The sequence below is a fragment of the Erigeron canadensis genome, chromosome 2, assembly GCF_010389155.1.
Source record: "Erigeron canadensis isolate Cc75 chromosome 2, C_canadensis_v1, whole genome shotgun sequence".
Classification (NCBI taxonomy): Eukaryota; Viridiplantae; Streptophyta; class Magnoliopsida; order Asterales; family Asteraceae; genus Erigeron; species Erigeron canadensis.
In genome coordinates this window covers 40458740-40483440 of record NC_057762.1, presented here as the reverse complement: position 1 = coordinate 40483440, position 24701 = coordinate 40458740, and the positions used below count along the sequence as shown (strand labels likewise).

Genomic DNA, 24701 nt, shown 5'->3' with positions numbered 1-24701 from the left:
ACATCGTAATAAGCAAGTGCAAATTGGAAAAAGCCAACCTGCAAACATACATTGTGATAAGTAAGTGCAAATCAGAAAAAAGTCAACCTGCAAACATACATTGTTTAAATTGCCAGCAGAGACTATGAACATATGTTGTTCTTCAAAAAGCCAACAAAGGCTATAAACACAAATTTTCCAAATTAAAAACATGTCACAAGAGGGAAGAAATCAAGTTTGGTCTTGAGGAAAGGGTGCATGATCGATCTGAAGCAGCTCTTCTGCAGGAAGCTCCAAACTGGCAGCCAACTGAGAAATAAAGTCAATTTTTCTCCTCTAAGCGCTCACCGGCAGCTCTAAGCTCCTCCAGAGACTTGTGAGTGTAGCCTGCCAACTTAGTAAGACCCTCCACAAGGGACTTTCGGTCTCGTGTAACCTTTTCCTCCTCCTCCGACAACTTTTTCATAGATAATTCCAATTCCTTATTCCTGACTTTCAAACCATTTTCCCTCTCCCCAATTGCGACCATATCCAGTGCAAACCTCTCTACCTTAACCTCCCACTCTTCACATCGACGCCTCCACTCATCTCTTTCTGAAGCCAGCGCATCCACCTTTTGGCGCACCACTCTCAACTTAGACTCAGCCATATCTTTCTTCTTTTCTTCAAGCATCAAGGCAGTCTGAAGCTCTTTAAACCGCTGCTCTTGAAACTCAACGTTCTTACTTTCCTTCAATCTCTTAATTTTCTTCTTCAAAATATTGTTTTCTAAAAGTAAACGATTATTGTCTTCATCAGACAGCTTCAATCGCTTCACAAACTCATCCTGGACACATCATAACAAATTTAATTTAAAAAGGAAGGGCAAAAAAATAAGATAACGGTAGATATATAAGAATAACAATCACAAAAGCAAGTTACAATAACAGACCTGTACAGAGATCATCTGAATCATAGATTTGTTGACGTGATCTTTAAAGGTTTCGTCAGTCATCATCATCACTTCACGGAGCTTTCCCGGAATCATAACATTCTCCACATAATCCCTTCTCTCCCCTACTAAATCCAACAAACTGTTATATACTTTTCTAAACGGAGGAGAATACATAGGGTGATCAGATATATCGATGGGTCTCTCTGTAAAATTGGGAGAAGTTTTTTTGCCCTGAAAGCCTCTGGTCGCTTCTTCAAAAGAGAAGCCGCTGTGCACATCTTTGACAGCTTCTGAATCAAAGCCTGGAAGCTTGTGAATGCCCTTCATTCCTTTAGCCCTCCCAGGATCCATGCCCACATTCTCATTACCATCATCCCGACACCTATATGCCCCACCCGTAGGCTCTCTCAACTCAATGCCTTTTAAACCCTGTGCTTTCTTTGGTTTCTGTGGACGAGGAATCCCTGTTTCATCGACTTTTCTTTTTGAACTTTCCTTATGACTCACAGCATCTCCTATCAAAAATAAATAATATTATTGGTAGAAACAAAGATAACAAAATGAGTGACAAAGGTAACAAAACGTAATGTAGAAAATTTTTCTTTCGACTTTCCACCATAGTGGTATAGATTGGAGTTTTCTCTTCTCTTCTGCAAGATGAAGATTAAAAAGTAAAAGTCAAGATCTGAATAGGGTCATACTTCCACACTCGTCAAGGTAGATTTGGAACACTCCCAAATTTTAAAGAAATCGATTTGGGGATCCCATGTTGCCTTACAAATTACAAAGTAGATAGACCCTACTAGATGTGGCAATTTTTGCCCAATTACTCAAAATGGACCTACTGGAGTCATAACTTATCTCTAAGACTCTAGCTGATCAAATGGGAAGAATAAACAAGCTTGAGCTAAACAAGAAACGGGTCGAAAGATGCCACAAACGTATTTCTAAAACGTGCAGCATATACTAAACTATTTCATTATAAACTATAGAATATTACTATACTGATAATTTTTAGTAAAAATAATTTCCAAATACATTACTTGTAACTATTTCTAACAAATTGAAAGAAAAAAAAAAAATACAAAAAGACCTCAAGTAACCCACACCGACCCCATTTCGACACACATAAACAGATTAACTGTTTCAACTTGGTACTCAACCCAACCAATTTTCCACCTCTAAATTCTAAATCCCCACTGTCAAATTTCTTTTCACGCCATTAATTGAGAACCAGAAACTAAAATAGTTTTAAGAGTTCTAAAGATGAAAATTTGGATAAAGGCGCTGATATAGCATCTTAATATGAACAAAGATTTTCATGGGCATTGCTACAATATCTTCTATTTCAATATACTGAAGCCTGCATTTAATTTAAAGACTTGAAAAGACGACCTTTATTTGGTCCACTACACATAACAAAAAGATACCTCAAATCATTTTCAAGAATATCATGCCACAGGATATCCGGATATGTATCTAAGGTCAACAACACTTTTAATCTTTTACGTAACAAGCTCGAATTTTATTGAAGTTGGTTTTATAGAAATTTTTAGCTCATAGCTGGAATAAAAGAAGGTTTCAAAAAAACCATGTATGGGGAAAGATAACAATTAACTCACTTATTTCCTGCAAAGCATTTGATTCCCATACTGTTTGCACATCTGAAAGGATGGATCCCAAAATAGGCCAGAAATCGTTCTGGATCTTCAAAACATCAAGAACAGTTTGAAGTCCAGATCTAGAAGGTACAACATTTTCCAATATGCTTGCAGGGTTTTCACCAAGCAAAACCTTCAATGCGAAGAAAGAAAAACTAGAAATTAAAATTAAGAAAATAAAGATTATACAACTCCTAAAAGTATAGGCCACTCTTCATTGATGAATTTCACAGCTATTTTTCAATGATAGTTTAGGACATCTAGATCAAGTGCTTTCTACTGTAGTGCTCTTTCTATAAGTCAATTAGTTTCAAAGAGTAATTCATCTTCCACTCACAGTTGAAGTATAGAATGAAATATAGCTTTGTAGCTTAAAATAAAAATTACTCAGAGAATAGATGGTAAATCATACGTTTTCTCATTGTTTTGATCATTTTATTAGAAGAATGTTATATGAGCATCACAAAAAGGCATATTGCTGTTGAAAAACAAACTTCTGTAATCTAGTGTAAGAAAAATTCTTTGCCTTGAATCATATTAGAGCAGATTATATAAACATATAGAAAGTGCATCAAAATATCTCAACATATCAGTTGCCACTGCCCACTTGCTAATAGGATAATGCTTAGTAATAAAGTATCAACCTTGATGACTGCTGTAGCTGATGATGATATTGAGCGAAGATTATAGCTGCAAAAGGTATACATAGACATATCACGCGAATGAATTGATTAAAAAAGGAACTAGTGATCGCATAAAGAAAAATACTGACCCGCCCTCAAGGATAACAAGCAACTTTCCACTGGATAAAGAAGTCAGCATTTTAGTCATCTGTGCATACCCAGCAGGAGTCACCTACAAGATTTGAGATCTAATTAGTAAGAGATTATATATATAAAAAAGGAATGGTAATGTATTAAAATTTGAATGTAGAGCTTGCATCACAGCATCCAAGGATATCGCCCTTTGCTGCATCAAATCCAGCTGAAATTATTGTGATATCAGGGGCAAACTCACGAGCTGCAATCAAATGAGTTCTCACATGAATGCATAACCAGACAAATTAAACAAGGCATTAAGTGAAAAAACAATATATTATATTAGCAAAGCCAAGAAAAAAAACAAGGATATAACGAAATAAAAAATAATAAAGATATGGAAAGGAAACAGGAAATAACCTATTGGAAGCACAACATGTTCAAACGCAAATATATAATCATTATCTCCAACCCCTCCTCGACTCCATGGAACATTTACACAGTACCCTTCTCCACCCATGGAACCAACCTGACAAAAATATTATATTCACTGTTAGCAAATAATAAGGATGAATTAAATGAAACTTGATGGATATGGATGCATCCACTTCCACATGATCATATAAGAAATAGTTGAGGGTCAAGATCTGGTTACCTCAGTGGCAGCACCAGTAAACGGATAGAACTTTCCACCTTCATGTCTATGCAAGGATATATACAACACCTGCAACAAATCAGTATCATGAGCAATAAAAAAAACTAGCATTCTATGTCAGATTAGCAGCAGTAACAGCAACAAGTTTCTTGAAGAGCTTGCACCTAATGTTAATAAATGCTTGTATAATATATGCATTTTATTTTACTAAGCATAGTATCGACAAGCTGAAGAAACTCAAGAAAGTAATATCAATGGTACGGAAGGCTCACCGATTTGTTCTGCTCAAATATTTCTTGAGTGCCATTTCCATGGTGTACATCCTGAAAATGTTTGGAGAGATATATAGGAATCATAGTTTGTTTATTACTTACATCTACAACAATTAATCTAGTGTATACTGAAACAGTCTAATGGAGAAGCTAAACAAACTATCAAGCATTACCCAATCCACAATCAACACTTTCTTAGCTCCTGCAACTTGAGCAGCTGATGCAGCAACTGCTGCATTGTTGTGAAGGCAGTACCCTGTTGCCTGTTTTACACCAGCATGATGACCAGGAGGACGCACCTGACCCATAATACAGACAGACATACACCCACACTCAGATAACTTATTAATAAAGTAGCTACGGATGAAATGTAGTGCCATGATCTTTATATGCTATTTTACCAGAGCAAACCCGTTTTTTGCACGACCCGAAAATATTAAATTAGCAAGATCAGCACATAATCCTGCTGCAAGTCTTGCAGCAAGTGCAGAATCTTTATTTGCATAAGTATCAGTGGTGAAATAACTGCCAGACAACATTAATTACCAATTTAATTAATAAATATCTCGGGGCAATGCTATTAACTATTGTTATTTCACATACCCAGCCACACATTGGCTTGTACGTTCAACAAATTCAATGTTTTCATCAGAGTGGACCTGAAAACAAGGATCACGTTAATTTGAAGTCAATAGATCAAGTTAAACCAAAGTTACTATTTATACATCTGCACAGCACCACATGTAGAGCCAATACAAGAAGTGATTTCAGATATAAGTGGCTCAATATAATAAAGTAGAAATTATTCAGATATAATTATATCCCATTGCAATTAGCTTTATAATAATATTTGTCCTCAGATAAAATCAATATAGTTATACGAACAAGAGTAAAAATTCCACAATTTATAGCATAATTTATGAAAAAAAGGTCGCCTACAAGTTAACTGTTAACCAAACGAGAGAAATGTTCACCATCTGGAGTTCTTCTCGTGTAATTTCTCTAGCTGGAATCGGGTGGCACCTTCCAGGAAATATGCCTATGATTTACACATGAGGGTGAGTAAGAACAGAAATACCAAGCAACATACGTGGCAGAGCAACAAACTGTGATATAGAAACAGGTCTATGCAGGTTGTATTCAATTGGAAATAGGTGAAATATAGATTATTAGCTAAAAAAAATGCAACAAATCGATGAGTCACATACCTGCTGTTGCAAGGCTGGCAGCAATTGCTCGAAGACGGTCTGGCCTTTCTGAGTGAGGTAGAGACTTCCTTTCAACCTACAACATTAAAACCAAGTACGTACATCCAATTACAGAACCCATGAACTTGGTATAAGTGTTGAAGGTACGCCATTTAAGAGATCCATAACCAACTGAACCCGTGAACTTGATATAAGCGTTGAAGGTAAGCCAATTAGGAGATCCATAACCAACTGAATCAGGCAGATAAATAACATATTTCACACAGCCTATATAAAACTGAAGACCCTGGCAACTCTTGTATTACACTATTACATGAATACAACTAAACCAGTAAACCACTCTCTATTTAAGGATAAAATTTTTAGTTTTTACATTCACATATTCTACCAAGACATTTTGTAAAATCTTAATTATCCACCGAGGTTTATCTAAGAACTTAACTCGTACATTGTTATCAATTCAGTCATTTGCGAGCAATGACAAGCGACCCCCACATGTCAACCTTATTTCACTACAGCAGTCCAAGAAATATCTAATTTGCAAAATTACAATACACCAATTTCGAAAAAATGATTAAATAAGCCTTTTAACCACAAAAGCATTAAGAAAAATGTTAAAAGGGCCATGTTGTCTAATTTAGGGACATGCATGAAAGTTAAAACCTCAGAAAAACTTCTTACTTCAAAGTGAAGCAACATCCTCTCATCAAAACCCACTGCTGTCATTTTATGTGGCGCTAACGTTTTTGAGCAAGAAGCTACATTGATAGATAAAGAGATCATCAAAACTAATAGATCAGGAATGAAAAAAGGAAGCTAAGATAAACATCAACATTTAAATGTGAAATGGCAATTTTTCTAATTCGATGCTAAAAAAAATTACCTAAAATAATATTGTTTAGTAGCTCCTAAAATTACTTTCTTTATCGTTGCAGCATTATGGCTTTACATTTCTCATTTGCTTACCTCATCTTTGCATTTCATGGAAGCAGAAAACCTTATAAATCCTTGGATCTAAAACAACATGCGATATACTCTGGAAGTTGATTGGATTAATTATTGGGTTTAGCTAGATCTAAGATTAAAAATACAAAAAAGCAGAGGATTATTACTCCCCAGCATGTATTGAGTTTTTATAAAGCGACCGCGACAGTAGTTTGTAAATTCTTTATGTTAATCGGAACTCGGAAGAATCATAAAAAATTTAGTATTTCTGATTCCAAGAAATCCCGTGGTCCTAAATTTCAAAAGCATAAATATGTTTACCCTGATTATGTGCTTAAAATGTTTTTTCAGTGTATTATATTGTGTGACGCTCATCTCTATTTTAAACGGTTTCCCTGTTGGCTCATCCCCATGCTTCTGAAAAACGGTTTATTGATTTCAAATTTTCAGGACTAGACTATCCCTGCATTGTTACGTTTAAGATATGCTGATATGACAGGATTAACGAGATTATGACCCTACAATATGTGATACAACTTTACTGAAGTTTCATTGGGGAAATTTCCGAACTGATTGAATAATAGTTGGCCATCAGTGACTAAAGATTTATGGTAGTTTAGTCAATTTTTTTTGTTTCTTATTAACTTATTAAGTACTTTATCCATGAGGAGAGCATCCTAATAACAATAATAGTTGGCCGAACTGATTGAATAATAAACCCTTTCTTGCAACACAAACATGGAGAGGCACACAAAATAAGAATAGAGTGATAGATTACACCTTCTGGAGTCCTATTTCGTTGCAACGAAATATTCTTAATAGAGCTTGCCTCATGATAACGTGACGCCAGAAAGCCATGACTAAGGATTCCAGATTTTTTGTGCTCTCCACAAATCTGCATATAAAAGGTGTTGCAAGATATTGATAAGCACCCACTATGAGGTAATGAAACCATAACTAGTAGAGCACACAAACAACAATTCGTATATCAGACAAATATAGAATCTTAGGCAAGTAACTAAAACCGTGTTAATGAAAGGAGTGGGCATAATCATACTTGGCAATATATAGTAGCATCAACATTCACCATGGTACAGTTGATGCAAAACCAGTGATCAACCGACGTATATCTTTCTAAAAGGTCCCCGTCACTATCGTCTTCATCATCAAAATCATCTTCTTTATTGTGCGTATCCTCAAGAGTCGTGTCCTCAGTCTGCCCCATAGACTTCTTCTGCAGTTGAAACTTATTCAGAAATTAAATTTGAAATTTTATCCGAATATTCAACATAGTTCAATGTAGTTAATGAATTCATAATATCAATCTGCAAGTACCATACTTTTTCAAAAAAAGCAAATAAACATAATCTCTACTATCTCTATCTCTAATTCTCTCTCTACTATCTCTATCTCTATCTCTACTTCTCTAGCATTTGTTCCCTCCAAAAATTTTCAACTTTTCAACTTTTTCAACAATGTACACCTACCAATGCATAATGTACAATACATCTATATACATCTCAACCACTCATTTTTCTCTCTCCTGCCAATGCATAATGTATAAATCATTTTATTCCTCTAATTCATTCAAAATCTTTTATCTCAAAAACTGTACATCGATAAATTATATAGGTGTTCTTAAAATTTCATGCTCTTTCTTAGAGATGTCATTCGCTATACTTTTGACGAATTTCGTACGGCTAAAGCATTTGGCTATCACACTATATGACTTATCACCCCCACCATCTTACCGCCGCAATGCGCGGTACTTTGTCTCGTTTACCATAACCAAAAGTTTCATACTTTTGAAAGCCAACACACAAAATATCACATATTTTAATTGGCAAGTGTGACAAAGATTCAATGAGCGCCACAACACAAAATATAACCAACAATTCAATTCAAAATGAATAAAAATAGATACAAAATAGAAATCAAAATGACTTTTTTTAATTAAATTAATAATTGATTAACTGACCTGATTAAGCTGGGTGAAGCGCTTTAACTTGATTAGGATTTCAACAGCCTTTTGCCCTTTTGTTTGGTTTTCTTTTCTGTAAATATATTGGAAGGATTTTATGGTTTAATTTAATTATTATTTTGGGGGGTTCTGGCGGGGTGACTGAGTGAGGCCGAAAGCCTTGTTTTCTACAGCCCTTGTTTTTTCTCTTTTTCTAACTACTGTTGGAGGGTAATTGTATTATTATCGTACGGGTAATTGTATATCTTTTTCCCTGAAAAAGAGTTTAATCCTTCTGAATCATAAATTTTCATTCATTAATAATAATAATAATATATTATTAAAATGTATTAAAAGGATTAGCAGATGATTTAGGAGGAATAAGCATTTTTTCTTTTTTATTACAAAATCTCTATCTCAATCTCTATCCTTAATAAAACAATGTTTCTTAGCCTAATGTCTTCTAAAATTTTACCAAGTGGCAACATTGCCCTTTCATTAGCTTAATTTTTGTTTAAATTTTGTTTTAACGTCAAAATAAAATTAAAAAAAACAAAAACAATTTAACGTTTTCCCAGCTGAATTTAACGCTAAAATTTTGCCAGGTGCATATGATATTATTATTTGATGAGTTTGCAACACCTTACAATGACTGAGCTCCATTTATATTTTATGTATAGGGCGAACACTCAAAGATGTTCCCAGCTGAATTTAACGTTTTCCTCGGAAAAAGATTTGCTTGGAGAATCAACGTATCAAAATACAATATCGAGCACAAGTCTGATTTGTACACAGTTTACAAGTTCTCAGATAATGTTAGTGTTATTGAGGCTATACTCCATATGGCATCAGGTGATAAGGTATTTATCAAATATAGTACCACGTAACACTTGAAATTAACTTTCTTTTATTTCAATTATCTTAACACATATTATTTAAACTAATTTAAAATAGGATGGCTCAGTGTTGATCTCCAAGTATTGAATGAACTGCCATCAAGTATTGGGCTTAACAAAGAGGTACAACTTATTACATGCCAAACTTTTATTATTGAACCTTAAACTTAAACACGAAAATTGTTATACATATATTAAATTATTTCTAATTTTAAACATAAATAGAATGTTATGTTCGGGACCAGTGAAACAGCAGGTACTGCCTCAAGTTCAGGTTCTAAGAAAGTTGTTGAACATGAAGATGTAGATGATGTTCATAAAATAAAAGTTCCAAAGCTACATAACTAATTCTCATAAACACACTTCCTACTTGAAGAACCCATTTGATGTTTCATATTTTCTTTAAATGTTTTACCTTTTACATTTTTTAGTAATATATTGTTTCGCTACAATTTTATTTTATTGATTTTATGGAATTTCGAGTCGCTCAAAAAACTATGTATGAAATCATTATAGGTGATTTAATTAAATATTATGGTTAATTGGATAAACGCACTTACAAGTATTTCAATATATAAATTTTTATATGTATTTTGCTACTCATATCCGGGTATCACCCGGATTGATTAGCTAGTAGTTTATTAAAACACTTATTAATTAATGAGGACACATTTGGTACTCCGAATGGTTTGAAAAGAATTTAAATTCTTAAAAGGAATTGGAATTAGAATTTGTTGTCTTTATTGTCATGTTTGGTTTATTAATTCATCAAATGAATTGGAATCTATAATAATTCTTAAAATGATAAATAATAATAAACGATCTGATTGAGTTTAAAGAATAGGGGCAAGTGAGCTACACCTACTAATAAACAACAAAAAAGAAAACCCATCACCATCATCCTCTCTACTCTCACACACAATTTATCTTTCTTTCCATCTTCAATAGTTTTTTAATTTTCACATTATATTAATGGTCTCCTAACTAACTACATCATGAGATCCTTTGATCTGAGCCACACTTTTATCTTTCCTTTTTGGCCTAAAGTTAGATCTTTCCCTTCTAGGTAACCACCGGGCCGAATATGTTGTTGGATCGAGGTTAGTCGGGTCAAATCCTTTGAGGTGGCGTGGCTCCTTTTTTCTTTTTTGCTTTATCCTTGTTTTTTCGTTTGATGATGTAATGCCCGATGGCGTGCTATAGATGTAAACAGATGGTGATGGAAAAGGTGACTAGCAATGACGGTGGAGACGGTGTGAGGCCGCCAAAAGGTAGTCGGAAGGGTCACTTGAGAAAGATGAATTCGTACTCTAGTAGTGATAATGAAGCAGATGAAGGGCCTATTGGTCAATACATGTGAATGCCATATTAATTATAAACTTTAAATACCATATGTGAAGGATTTCTATATTACGTTTTCTAAGGAATTTGAAGGAATATTTTAAATTCAAATTTTTTCATAAACCAACCAAAAAATTCAAATTCCATTGAATTCCTAGTAATTCTATTGAATCAAACACCCCTAAAAACTTATATAAGTGAATAATCAACTATAATAAGTAATCTAACAAACTACATAACAACAAATATAGACCATACTTGATAACATCAAAATAGTGAATAAATATTTAATAGAAAAATCGTAATATATATATATATATATATATATATTTGTATAAACCGTGAATCGTGCACGGATATTAAATTATAAATTAATATAAAAAAACTGGCAAATTAAAATATGGATACCTTTATATTCACTCCATACTATCATCTAAATGGGGTTCACATAATGCAATACTCTCTGACTTCTGAATTATAGCTGCTTGCATTATAAACATTTGGTCACAACTCACAAGGTGTCACTGAAATAAGCTAGAAATTTTGTGTAAAGAAGTTGTAAAAAATTTCAGTACCCATACAATGTGTGGTAATGGATAAGTTCTTAATACTATGTGACTTCTTAATTATAGCTGCTTACATTATAAACATTTGGTCACAACTCACTAGGTGCCACTGAAATATGCTAAAAATTTTTTGTAAGGAAGCTGCAAAAAGTTTCAGTATCCATACAATGTGTGGTATTGGATGAGTTCTTATAAGACTTTATATTTCGGTGTAAATCAAATACAAAAATGAAATTTGTAAACTTTAATTAGTACATAAAGCAAATGGTACGGCGGGGATAAAAGCTTCGTCTGCTGCTAGCTTTAAGTTGTGTAACATAAGGGCTTACTGATTAGGGAATATAAAAATTTGTGATTTTTGATAAAATCATAGATAAAAATCACAATATACAAAAAAGCATCAAAACGCAACTTATTTTGCTAGTCTCCTCAATGCACACCTAAATAACTTTGGGTCCAACAACTCAATAAACCCAAAATAAAACTGTAACGACAAACTGACAATTGTCTGCTTGATCTAACACAACCAATTTCGCACATCTATACATAACTTAATAACCACTTTTGATGTACCTTACTCGTAACTTTAGGTGTATATGCTGCTGCAACAAGATGACAGTTCATTGGCATTTGGCAGGCTACAAAATGAGAATGTATTGTTGCCTTTCATCATATATAAATACATGAAATGGTTTCTGTTTCATGACCACAAAAGAAAATAATATCATAACTATTATAAGAACAATAATATGTGCAGCATACCAAACCTTGTACATGCCGAACCTCCGAACTGATAAACTGCTGACACATTTCATACAAAGTTTATCCTTTTGACCCGTTACAATCAACAAAGAAATTTATGCCACTTCCCAGGAGGCATCCTGGCTGAGTCTTGCCAAAGGCAAACTTGAGATAATCAGGGGATTATTATGTGGTTGAGATTCTCCTGGACACTAGTCTGGCTGGGGATTAGTGGATACCAAATGGTACATGGAATCAGAAGGTTCCCATCCAATTACCATTTTTTTTACGTCTAGCCTGTTGTAGGTTTTAATAAAATCTTAACCCTGTACCTCTTTTAAACTGCAAATCCAAAAGCTAACCAACTTTAGCTTCTGCTGCAAATGTCTCCATACATAATTTTGTTGCAAGTTTTTGCAGTGTATCTATCATTCTACCAGTGTTTTGTATTATCATAATGTTTGATAGCTAGAACATAAAGACATAGTAATACCTTCGATTCCTCGAATGTATTATCCTCTAACAGTTGTTCAGGCAACTACGTTAATTGACACTGGTTGTTGTATATTGATAAGTAATAGCAGATTGTATCTCCAATGCTTGAATCACTCTATTCAGCAGGCTCCTGTTAAGCCTGTATAGTGCATATGAAAAACATGTGTATCAGCCTCAGTATAAACAATAAAAAACAGTAACAAATTGCACACAACCAAAGTTTCGATTACCAATGTAAGTCTTGTTTCAAGGAATCCAACTATCTATCAAGATCTGAGTTACCAATAGCATCAACGCCCATTAAATCACCATCAGACTGTTCCTCTTAAAGATAGCTCAGATATTGAGTTTTGTAAACAAAAAGGTATGTGAAGAATTGCATAATCAATCTTCAAATCAAAGGAAATGCACTGATAAGATAATGTTACATCTGCAAGAAGAAATCACAGTGAAAAGCACCTTCTGACTTTATGTCATTACATATCCAACACCTATTTCTGAAGTAATCATAATACCACAGTAAGTCCTGAAACACTACAGATTTTGAGTTTCATAAACATGTTCTGCCAACTTTAAGGTATACACCATCTTAGTTAACTGCTTCCGGTATCCTTTTTACTATATACACATCAGCTGTATGCGTCTACAAGTGCTGCTGAGACACCTTAGCTGGTTTTCTTATGAAAATGAGTCTAACTACAATGTTTAATTGTCATACAGGCTTCGTATTTACAGCTAAAATAGAACTTGACATAGTGATTAATTATGATAGACCAGGAATACTTTTTCATACCTCCTTTTGAATATCCAAATTTGGTTACTCCACATTCCACAAATGCAAGCATCCATGACTTCTATCCTTTCTTTCTTTCTTTTTTTCTTTTTGCATTTTTGGAACCTGTGGTTTAAGTATCAAATGCCTCAAGTGATTACTGACCCTGAATATTCTGCATTCGACTTTTCTCTCAAGCTCCCTTCAAAACACTAACTGAAGATAGAATTCTCGAATAGCCAGGTCCATTTCTGGAATGATCTGGAACTGATAATTTCATATTTTGCATTTGTAAATGAATATTTTTCCTTTGACAGGTTTGAATGCTTGACGAAATACCAAAAAAATCAAAATACTTAACTTTGCAGTAAATAAGAGACAACAACTCAGCATTCTTGGATTGAAACCACCATAGTATGAAATGTTTCCTTTTTTATTTAAAAAAGGGTAGTTTAGTACATTGAAACTAACTTTCTCATTTTGCTCTAACAAGACTGTTATGATTAGTAAGCAACATACCTTGGAAAGGATCAGTACCGCTAGAAATAGCTGAAACCAACATGTTAGATTGTGTATCAGATTCCAAATAGAAATGTAATTTTGAACTTCTGTGGTTCATATAACCAACCCTATTTGTTTCGAAAATATAATTCAGATATTATTTACACTCACAAACATGTTTGATGACTTTTACACTACAAAAATTACAAAATTTGATGTGCATACCCTTCTATATCCTCCCGATTCCCGAATTTTCCCTCTTTCTAACTCATATTGATATGCTCTCACCATCAACATCTTCAGAAAAGGCCTGGTTGTTAAAGGCTCGAAAGGGAACGGCAAAAGTTTGGAAAGATATCTTATACTGCCGTCAGTCATGTTACCAGATGAGCATTGACCAATCTACAAGGGCATGAAGTTTTAGGCTGCATGTTAATCTGACCCTGACCCTAGTTGTGCTGGAAGCCTAGAACCCAATGCTCCAATAAAAGTCAAAAAGACCTGTAATAGTAAAGTTATTATGGCTTGCTTTTCCTTTTCAATAGCATCTCATCCACATTACCATCAACCATACTCGCCCTCACTCAACCTTGTCCCTGATCACATCAATGTATGACACATACATCAATACTGTTTTCAAACTTTTCGAGTTCAGTGAAATGAAATCTAAAAGAAAATGGGAAGTCAAGTCTAGCTGTTCAGTATTATGATCCTAATTGCAGGTGTGCTTCTTGCAGAAATAGAAATTCAAATGTGCACAGAGTTAATTATTATAAACTGTGTATCGCCAGAGTGCCAATTAGACCAACAGCAATGACATTGACAAAATTTCTCCTTTTGTTATTTTCCAATAAAATGTGATTCTAATTATAGTGTTTGACAGATGCCCCCATAGCATAACAGCTTGAAAGCTTAACAACTTAAAATTAGTTAAGAATTGAGTACAAAATATACTTGGAACATTTAAGTTTATGAATGGAGATTGAACAACACTAGGTAAAATAAAAACTAACTAAAATTATATCAATAAATATATATGGTTGAAATAACAGATAAGGAGAAACATTCAAAGAGTTGATGTAAGAGAACCGATTACAGAGATACGTAAAATTGCCTAATTATTTATTGAGTTTGAAGGTAAAAAAAAAACCAATATACCCTCATGTGACGGACCCATGAAAAGGTTAACGGTATGTAATTGACGGTTGTGAGACGGATGGACCAAGCGCCCAAGTTTTGGCAATCAGTTGGACCAACCAAATAGTTTTTTTTATGTTAGGGACCAACGATGAAATTCGTGCTAACCACAGGGATCATCCGTATAATGAAAACTATCATTTCTTAATTTATCAACTGTGTTTTTGATTAAATCAGACCAAACAGGCAGAGCTAGAAGTAGTCAAGTGTCACCTGGATAATGTATGTTCGGTCATAACAATACTATTCTCCAAACTTTGAGCAGCTTCCACCATTCCCATAGCTTTGTAGGCATGAATCACGGTAGCAAAAGTAATGCTGTCTGGTTCAATCCCTCTCTCCTTCATAGCAGAAAACATTTCACCCATTCTTTTCATATTACCAGCCTGACCATAAATACTAATGACACTATTAAAAAAAGTTGTATCAAGTGTCACATCAGAATTTTCTATTTGCCTCATAACTGAATCTATCTTGTGCAAAAGTCCAGCTTTACCATAGCCACTCACAAGAGAACAATAAGTAACCGCATTAGGCTTAATTCCCTGATGCTTCATTTTCAAGAAAAACTCCTCCATTTTCTCAATATTTCCAGTCTGTTTGAATGTATCAATAATTATGTTGAACGTAACGTTAGTTGGGGGAATGAATCTTTTGCTCATGTATTCCGTAACATACCCCATTTTGTCATACATGCCTGCTTTCCCGTATGACTTAATTAAGATATTATATGTCATCACGTTTGGTTTTATCCCCATCAGTTGAAATTCATCAAACCATTTCTCCATTTCTACAATCATCTTCGAGTTTCCGTAAGCCCCAATAACTGAATTAAACGTGAAAACATCCGGAAGGCAAGTCCCATGTTCAAGCATATCTGTCAATACACTTTCCATCAGATTCAACAATCCCGCCTTCCCATACCCGTCAATTACGGTATTATATGTAACAATACTGCATTCAATTCCTGCATATGACATGTCAGCAAGAATTTGCTTGATCATATCAAACCTACGAAGCTTAGTGCAACAATTTATTAAGATTGAGTAGGTATATACATCAGGTTTGCAGTCAGGTATCGACTTCATATCATCAATGATTTCTAATGCATTGTTCAAGAGTCCAGAATAACCATAAGCACTAACAAGTGCAGTATAAACATCAATAGTTGGTTTAAGCCCGTCTTGCAGCATCACCTCAAAAAGCAAGCTAGCTTTCGTGGGCTGCCTGCATTTGCCTAGCATGACCAGTAACTTTGTATACGTCTGGCATCTTGGCTCATACCAATGTTGATTACGAAGAAGATCAAATATCTAAAAATCAAATAAAACCAACCAAACACTAGTTTAACTTATCATTCCACAGCAACCAAAATCAACTGAGGATGTAAGTATCTGTCTCTGTCTCTAAATCCCATTTTCATTATGCAGCTACCATATATCATAGTAATTCTTTTTAAAAATAATTTTGCAAAAACTTTGCAGATAGAAAATCAACTAGGAAGCTACCTTTTCTCCCAACAATTTTACTTCACATGTATACATTTTAAGTGATCAAACTCTTATTCAAATATTCATTTCTCATCGATTTCACATATATATATTTGCATTCATTTAGACCACATGTGTGTCTCATTTCTACAATTCTACATGAGTCTAATCTTCATTATTGCAACATCTTCTAACAAATTGTGACTTTACTCCTTTTTTTTTGTCTAAATTTATACCCTACTTTTACAATTGTCCAAATCAGACAATGTGCTCAATTTTGGGCCATCAAACTTCATATAACTTTTGGGCATTATTCAACCATATGACTGGTAAAAGTCGGCAAAATAAATTATGTGGCAATATGCTTTTGATCAAATGATGACAACATTTTTGCATACATTACATGTTTGCCATGTCATCAATTTAACAGGACTTTATCAGTTACTCAGTTGCATAATGCCCAATAGTTATATGACAACTAACTATAATGACCTTTTAGTACATTCGGACAAGTGAAAAAGTAAGTTGTTCTTTAAAAAAATAATCCGTGTATGCAAGCATCGCAACAACATAATTATTGAGTATTACTGTAAACTACATATAATTATATAAAGTTACTAAAACAGTATCTACGAAAAGCTGAAGAATTGAACCTTAAGAGCAGACTCCCATCGTTTATGTCGAGTGGCATTATCCAAAGCTTCCAAAAGCAGTTTAGGCGAAAAGCGGTTATGTTTAACAGTAGTGGAGTTAGCTTTTCTTTCAATAGCTTCAATGGCAGCTTCTGATCTTAAAATGTACGACAAGTGTTTATCGATCGATTTTTCTGGAGAAGGGTCCTGAGAATTCTTCTTCTTGGCTGCTGTAATGAACACAAATGATGTTGGGTTTGAAAATGAGCGTGGACGTTCATTGAGGCATTTCATCAAACAGTTGGTGGACGAAGTGAAAAATGAAGAAGATAAGTGGATACAGAGCTCCATTTTTCAAGATTGATATTATTATATGAGTGGTTTTATTTTTGATAATTAGCTTTAACTTGGAAAATTGAGTTATTGTTTGTAGCTTGTTCAAAGGCTACAGAAAATTAGAAATTTGACTAGGTGGGAGACTGCCAGACTGGGAATACAAGGATGGAACATGTTAGAGAGGATAAAATAGAGTATTAATTGGTGGGTTTTTATTTCTAACTGAGAAAATTAGTGTATTTAAGAAAAACATGAAATCTTTTTTATTCAAATATGATGTTTTAAAAATAGAGTACTTGTTACTGAAAACAAAATTTTGTTTTCAACTTATAACTACTTGTTGGAAAGTTTATTTTTATGCCCACTTAGATCACGTATTCTCTATATATACATTTAAAACTCGTGTATGAGTATGCGTGTCATCTCACAAACGAGTTTTATTTTAATTTTTTGGTGGGCCAACAAAAGTTTTACTTTTTTTTTCGCCGGCTTTTTTTTTTTTATGGTTTTTCAAATTCTCCACTAACCAACAAATAAACAAATATCCAAATTCCTCGATATATTTCTTCAATAGGCGGATATGGCAGGTGAAGCATTTAGATACATATGTACACATACACATTAACCACCGGCAAGTCAACAACAAACCTTAAACAACCACGCCGGGAACCACCATCTGTCTCCTTAAACAACATCGGGGAAAAAAAACACCCTCCTTTCTTCCATTCTCCTTCCGCCAACAATCGCTATCATCAACACAAAAAGATTGTAAAACCACAATCTTTATGAAGCGGTGATCGGCTCTGGTAATCTACAAAAGTGTATATGAATGTAATTATGTTTTGGGTAATAGCCCAATGGCCACCAGTCGCCACTTTTCGGGGGAGGTTTTGGTTCGAATCTTGGCAAAGGCAAACTTGAGATAATCAGAGGATTATTAAGTGGTTGAGAATCACCTGGACACTAGCCTGGATGGGGGATTAGTGGGTAACAAATGGTACATGGTATTAGGGGGTTTCCATCCAATTACCTTTTTTTTATATATATCTAAAGCTATTAGGAAGATTTTTAGGCTAGCTTTTTAGGAAAATAATCATTTTCCATAAATAGAGTCAAGGAATAGATGAGAAAGGGTGAGAAAGAGGTAGGGTTAGTAGTGAGTGAGGAAGAAGTGATCTAGGAGAGAGAAAAACTGATGTGACAATATGGAAGAGAGATGATGGTGTCTTGGGTTATTTGAAAAAACCAAATTGATTACACTGATTAAACAAAAAACATAAATTCTTACTTCTTACATTGATTAAACAATCTCCTAGGTTACTATGAAACATTATCATTCAGTCATAATTTGTTATAATAGGGTTATTAGAAAAAACCAAATTATAGAGTTTATGTAATCAATACCAGAAAATCAACCAAATCGAGTTATAAGTCCCTGCACATATGAGTTATAAGATGGAACAAATTATAGCCTTGGAAATTTTCTCCTCGAGCTATTACGTGGTACATTGCAAAAGGCAGTGTGAGATTAGCTGACTTATCATAAGTTTTTGTTGCTAGAAAAACTGTAGTATTCATGTAATCTAAAATAGTCTATATATCTTTTGATGATTCATATTTTGACCATCAAAGCTCTCAGTATAAGCCTATTCGTCTTACCTAGCCTCACATGATTAATATTTTTGATCATGAAATCATTGACCACTCCATGACAAGTAAGTGAATCTGTTTCTCTTTTTGAACATAAGTGTATCTGTCATTGTAGAAGCTCTAATACCCCGTATGTATTGTGATTTGACTTATGATACATGAGCTCAAATTTATCTACTCATACTCAATGTGCGTTGCCGTTAAAAAATAAAGAGAAAAAAAACTCAAATGTGCGTTAACGTTAACATAAACATTTTACTCTTTAATAATCTCATCTATACCTAACCTTAATATGTGTCAATCATCGGTCAATGTCATGAATTCCATTTTATACATGTTTAGGATTATAAACGTTAGTTCTGTATATTACTCATTTGATGGAATGAGAAACTAAAATTAGTACAACAAACTAGCATCGATTCCAAGGTTGTTGCCATCTCGAACTATGACTCTATGAGTGTATGTATATATAGTATATGTTTGCAGGCCTATGAAAATTGTAATGGTATATCATATATGTGACTAATTTGATAAATTAAAAAACATGCTCGCCGTTCAAAAAAAAACATGCTTATAAATATAGGTTGACGAATCGATTGTGCTTATAACAATCATAGTTGGCAATGAAAAAAGGAAACCTAAATAATTGTTTCTTCCACCCCCACTTCCAAATGGTATTATTATCAAGAAAATTTCTCCAACACAATCGATTGTGCTTCTAATGCAAGAACAATTAAGGATATATTACCTTAAGGGTTCCATTATGAGCTACGGGTCGATTCGACATCGGATTTTTTAAAATAATTATTTAGTAAAATCTCTTCATTAGTGACCTACGAATGATATGTTGGTGTATTTAGAAGAAAAAAACGAAAACACTCAATAGTAAAGGAGGTTTACCTTAAAAGATTTTGCAGTAGGTGAAAACTTTTGAATTTTTGTGGTATAGTAGTAAAACGAGAAACAAATTGATTAGTTGGATCAATGGTGAATATTTGATGTGATACAAAGTTGTACAATTTTTTGAACCTTCCCTATTGATGGCGAATAATACCAAGATAAGTTATATTTCGTAAAAAAAACTTCTAATAATATTATAACTAAAGAAATAGTAATACGATGGTGATGGTGGTAGTGGTGACCTGATGGCGGCGACGATTAGTGGCGGCGGCGTAATTTAAGTTATTCATGTAAAATGGGCAGTATAATAATTTCGTAATTAATTGATAGATATTGTAAAATAATGTTATTAAAGATATATTGAGTAAGTAATATATTCATGGATAATGTTAGTTATGCTTGTAAGGGTATTTGGAGGTATTTAAAGATATAAAAGTTGAAAAGAAAAGCATTATTAATATATATTTTATAAAGTTGTAAAGATAGTTATAAAATTATGTAAAAATTTATCAACAAAAATAATAACTTTTTTCAGAATTTGTTAAGAGATGTGTTAAATTTAGCACTCGTTTATCCAAATCGGATAAGAATATATTTACCATCTATTTGTGAGTATTTATTAAGCCATGCAAGTGATGCAACGGACAAAAACATGAAAAAGTCAAACAACTAAACTAATTTTTTACATATTTGGTCATTGTTTAAGTAGAGGTCATTTCCAGTGCTCAATGTATATATGTAATTGGTAGTCAACATATTTTGACTTTTGTTTTTTAATGGGAGACGGTTTATAGCTCAGAATTCGATTTATGGAATTTGTATGTCATAAATGTATAAGCTTTAACTTAAATTCAATGCTTGCTTCATTGTAATCATAAATTTTAAAAGATTAGGTAACTCGTTCTTTTTTTTTTTTTTTTTTTGAAAAGCAACTAATTAAGCTAATTAACTCGATCTCAAATTTCAAATTCATTGCAAATGAAATCACGATGCCAAATGGATATATGTGGAATATTTTCAATAAGTCATAAGTTCGACTTTTAGGGTAAACGCAATGCGTATGGGAGAAACCTGGTCACTATTAAACCCCTGCATAATGCCCGAGCCACCGATGCATTTTTTCTCTGATGAGAAAAGTGGTGACACTTGTAACCAGTTTCCTCCCCATATCAACAAATATTGACATATTTCCAAACTTTCATCAATTGGCTTCCTCTTCATCATCGAATGGTAAAATACCCTGTAACGAATATCCTAGACGACGAACTCTTAAAAGATGAGATTGTGACAGTGGTTTGAAAACGCAGGGATACTTCATGTTACGTATCTACAAGAGAAGATGTTGAAGACAGAGTTAATAATTGAATAAATTGCTAACAGTGTTTATACGTTGTGACACCAGACAGTCTACACAGACATGTAAGAAAATGGGGTCGATGAAAAAAAATCGTTCGATTATGTTAAGTGCCCAGTATGGATTAAAAAGGACCTTGCACCATAGTAGTTTTTTTAAAAGTATTTAATGATTTGTATTAAATTAGTATGTTTAAGTAATTTTATGCTTTTAGTTTAGTAATTATTAAGTTGTATTAGTTTAAAAGTTTAGTAATTAAGTTGTATTAGTTTAAAAGTTTATTAAGTAATTTTATGTTTTTAAATTAGTAATCTAGTATATTTTGTGTTACTTTTAAATATTACTTAATATATGAAGTTTAGTAAAAGGAAGAAAATTGAAATTAAAAAGAAAAAAGTGGTGAGGATGGGTGATGAGAAATTTCTTGCAAAGTGCAAGTGTGGATGATGAGAAATTTCTTGCAAAGTGCAAGTGTGTAGGACGAGAGGAATAGTAAGGCACTCACTTCATCCTTATCTATTTGTAAAGAGAGCAGAAGAAAAGAAGATGAATGAATAGAAGAGAATGAATATATTTTCTTATCATACTATAAGTGAGGGTAATTTTTTTATTTATAACAAAATTCACTATATTATCTTTTTATTTCTATTCCCTTTATATTTTTTCTTTTTTTTTCTTAAATAAAACAAATTTTTTTTAAAAACTTTCATCTCATTCTTTTCCTAAAAAAACATAGACAACAGATTAAAAAAAAAAACCCATTAAAAACCTAAACTCATTGGTCTTTTCCTGCCAAAACAGAATAAAAAAAAAACTAAGGTGTATATGAATGTAATCAACACAAAAGTGTTTATCAATTAATGTAATTATGTTTATCAATCTTTATCAACACTAAGTGTTTTAATGTAATTATGTCTCCTTGGTTGCATCAAAGTTATATGAATGTTGAAGCTCCTCGAGCTTGAATGCTATATTAATGTTTAATTTTGTATTATTTTTATAAGTTTATGTTTTAAAAGTATTTTTTAATATAGCAAGTGTTCTGTCCTTTTCTCCTAACATGGCGGCTACTTCTTCATATGTTGTATTACTTGATCTTTACACCAAATCAATTGTGACTCTTTTTTTTGTACTCAATTACAATGATGCCACTTTGTTCAGCAATGCCACCCAACAGGACAACTCCATCGATCAATGTAGTGGACTACAAGAACAGATTGTATCATATGGATATTTGTAGATTTGAGAAAAATGATCGATTCCCCGAAATTAATTATCATTCGTCCCACCGTGCAACGCACGGGATTTAAACCCTCGCGTGTTAGAAAAACTTTGTTTCCATTATTAGGTGGTTTATAAATTGCTTGAAATATGTTTAGCGACCGATAAAATTTGAGCATGTGTCACTTGGTTCCTTTTTTTTTCTTCTGGTTTGAGTCTTATTATTGTTATGTTTTACTTTGGTGGGGATTTTGGAATGTTTAATATTTTTGTAGCTATAAAAAGAAGTGCATTCCGATTTGAGTATTGGGTTAATGTATATAGAATGGAATGATTTTTTTATTGGTTGTGAGGAGAAAAAAAATGTGATTTAAGTATATTGTAGAATGGAATGCAACTAAAAGTGCTCATGGGGAAGAGATTTGGGTTGTCTTTTCCCTTTTAAAGATCTAACTTATTTAAGTTAATGTACTCCCTTCGTCCCATTAGATTGTCCTACTTTGAATATTCAAAGTCTTAATCTTTAAACTTTGACATTAAATATAATTTTTTTATATTATATAAAACTTGATGAAAATTATATTATTAAAAACATTTTTAAAACACAAGCAATTAATATAACTTTTATTAAGTATCTTCTAACACAAAGAAAATTATTTGAGGTCAAAGTTCTAAAACTTAGACTTTTAATATTCAAAACATGACACTTTTAATGAAACGGAGTGAGTAAAAGTTATTAGTTGTGATGGTTGGTTTGTAGTATATTGGAAGAAAGAATGGATAAGGACTGTTTTTACATGAGACTAATCAAATTTAATGATCAATATAACAAGTAACGTAAACAAACATGTAATTGATGAAGTTGCTTTTATATGTAGCGTCAAAATTATTTTATACGAAGGTCTATCGATTGTCCGTGTTTCTACACGGGTTTAAAACTAGTCTATCTATTCTATTAAAGGAGATTAGAGGCTGACCTAAGAAAAGATTAGGTGTCATTAATTTAAGATTGCCACATGGGAAAAGTGAATTGGTTGATGATGTAATCAAGGGGGATATTTATGTATTTTTTAACTAAATCTCAAAAAAATTGGAACTGAGCGGCACTTTTAAATTTTGAATCATATAGCTTCCTTTGAAAGGTTATTATTCCCAATGACTACATAGCTTCCTTTGGAAGCTTATTATTCCCATAAAAGTTATTTTCTCTCTCATCTATTTCTGTTATAACCTATTTTCAATTCTCAAATCTCTCTCTCAATAACCGATAATTAAGCCTCATTTTAGAACCAAATGCAAGTTTGCTGATATTTAACCATATGCAGAAAATCTGATGATTTTCCATATGGAATCGTTTTTTATAGTGAAAATTCTGGTGGAACAAGTAAGGCAGAAAAGGGAACAAGCAGATTCAACTATAGAAAGCCCATTAAACTAAAGGCTTGGGAAGAATGGAAATTAAACCAAGAACTTAATTCAAGTTTTTATTTACTTTTATTCTGATGTAATCTCATCTCTTTGGCTTTGTATTTTATTTTATTGTTTAGGATGGGTCATAGTCTTTCATGTTTGGGTTGAACCAGTTTTTCCTACAGGGATTGCTTCAAACGCTCGTGAAGTTCAAGATGGAAGACCAAGTTGGTAAGGGCGATATTTTGATAAAAGTTAAAAGTAGCTATTGAAAGATGAAGAAACTAACAATTAATTAGTCAAACAACAATATTGTTTCGATTATAAGATGTTGATATTTTATTACTCTATCTAATATATTTTTTGTTGTTTGGTTTTTATTATTGGGGGTTCTTGTATATCAAAAAACAATACAGTAACATATTTATTTTGTGGTGTTTTTTTTGTGTGCAGGATGGATGATTGTCTTCCAACAGTTTGATGAAATGTTTCGAATGGATTGTTCTGTGCAAAACAGGTAATTTTGAAGGTTTGATATCATCATTAATAGAAACTAATGATAAGAATAAAAAAAAGGCAGTTATCTCATATAAAAGTTTTAATTTTTTACTGTTCTTGAATGTTGGGTTTTAGTTTTACGAGCTTTTTTGTATTTTGGGTTTTATGGAGCAGATTCTTCATGAAACTGATAAGATGTTTTGGGATAATGAAGGTAATATTTGGATATTTATGTTACAAGATATTAAATTTTTTTTTTTATGTATATGAGGCAAGAATGCAAGATATTAAATTGTTATCCTGATTTCTTACTTTTCACAGTTAATGAG

At 33.0% G+C, this 24701-nt stretch overlaps 2 protein-coding genes across 3 annotated transcripts; both read right to left on the bottom strand.

Moving 5' to 3' along the window:
• Positions 1–76: 76 nt before the first annotated feature.
• On the bottom strand, positions 77–8567 carry LOC122588394 (histone deacetylase 15-like). Its single transcript, XM_043760499.1, has 18 exons — positions 8391–8567; positions 7470–7646; positions 7193–7307; positions 6149–6225; positions 5468–5543; positions 5234–5298; positions 4863–4918; positions 4661–4784; positions 4433–4558; positions 4260–4310; positions 3988–4056; positions 3753–3861; positions 3515–3594; positions 3347–3429; positions 3219–3264; positions 2536–2707; positions 911–1428; positions 77–805 (listed from the first exon to the last, which is right to left on the bottom strand). The coding sequence occupies exons 2-18, from the start codon at positions 7635–7637 to the stop codon at positions 302–304; spliced, it is 2439 nt and encodes an 812-aa protein (XP_043616434.1). The 5' UTR covers positions 7638–7646; positions 8391–8567; the 3' UTR covers positions 77–301.
• A 3251-nt stretch (positions 8568–11818) lies between these two features.
• LOC122589632 (pentatricopeptide repeat-containing protein At3g53170) lies at positions 11819–17527 on the bottom strand. 2 transcript variants are annotated; one of them, XM_043761946.1, is made up of 9 exons: positions 17025–17527; positions 15579–16194; positions 15095–15497; positions 13910–14280; positions 13703–13732; positions 13205–13611; positions 12642–12841; positions 12410–12550; positions 11819–12258 (listed from the first exon to the last, which is right to left on the bottom strand). In XM_043761946.1, exons 1-4 carry the CDS (start codon positions 17352–17354, stop codon positions 14265–14267), a joined length of 1365 nt encoding a protein of 454 aa, XP_043617881.1. In that variant the 5' UTR covers positions 17355–17527; the 3' UTR covers positions 11819–12258; positions 12410–12550; positions 12642–12841; positions 13205–13611; positions 13703–13732; positions 13910–14264. The 2 variants fall into 2 exon arrangements, 1 of the variants encoding a protein (XP_043617881.1); XR_006322295.1 differs by lacking the exons at positions 15095–15497; positions 15579–16194; positions 17025–17527 and having other exon boundaries at positions 13205–13450; positions 13545–13611; positions 13910–14262.
• Between the last annotated feature and the right edge of the window lie 7174 nt (positions 17528–24701).

Excerpts from the sequence above, each read along its gene's own strand:
- LOC122588394 (XM_043760499.1), bottom strand. The coding sequence starts at position 7,637 with ATGGGGCAGACTGAGGACACGACTCTTGAGGATACGCACAATAAAGAA. Across the intron at positions 6,226-7,192 it reads ACGAAATAGGACTCCAGAAG|CTTCTTGCTCAAAAACGTTA; the intron begins GTGTAATCTATC and ends CTATCAATGTAG. Across the intron at positions 4,057-4,259 it reads TATTTGAGCAGAACAAATCG|GTGTTGTATATATCCTTGCA; the intron begins GTGAGCCTTCCG and ends GATTTGTTGCAG.
- LOC122589632 (XM_043761946.1), bottom strand. The coding sequence starts at position 17,354 with ATGGAGCTCTGTATCCACTTATCTTCTTCATTTTTCACTTCGTCCACC. Across the intron at positions 16,195-17,024 it reads GATGGGAGTCTGCTCTTAAG|ATATTTGATCTTCTTCGTAA; the intron begins GTTCAATTCTTC and ends TTTGATTTTTAG. Across the intron at positions 15,498-15,578 it reads TAAGTCATACGGGAAAGCAG|TTATTGATACATTCAAACAG; the intron begins GCATGTATGACA and ends CGTTCAACATAA.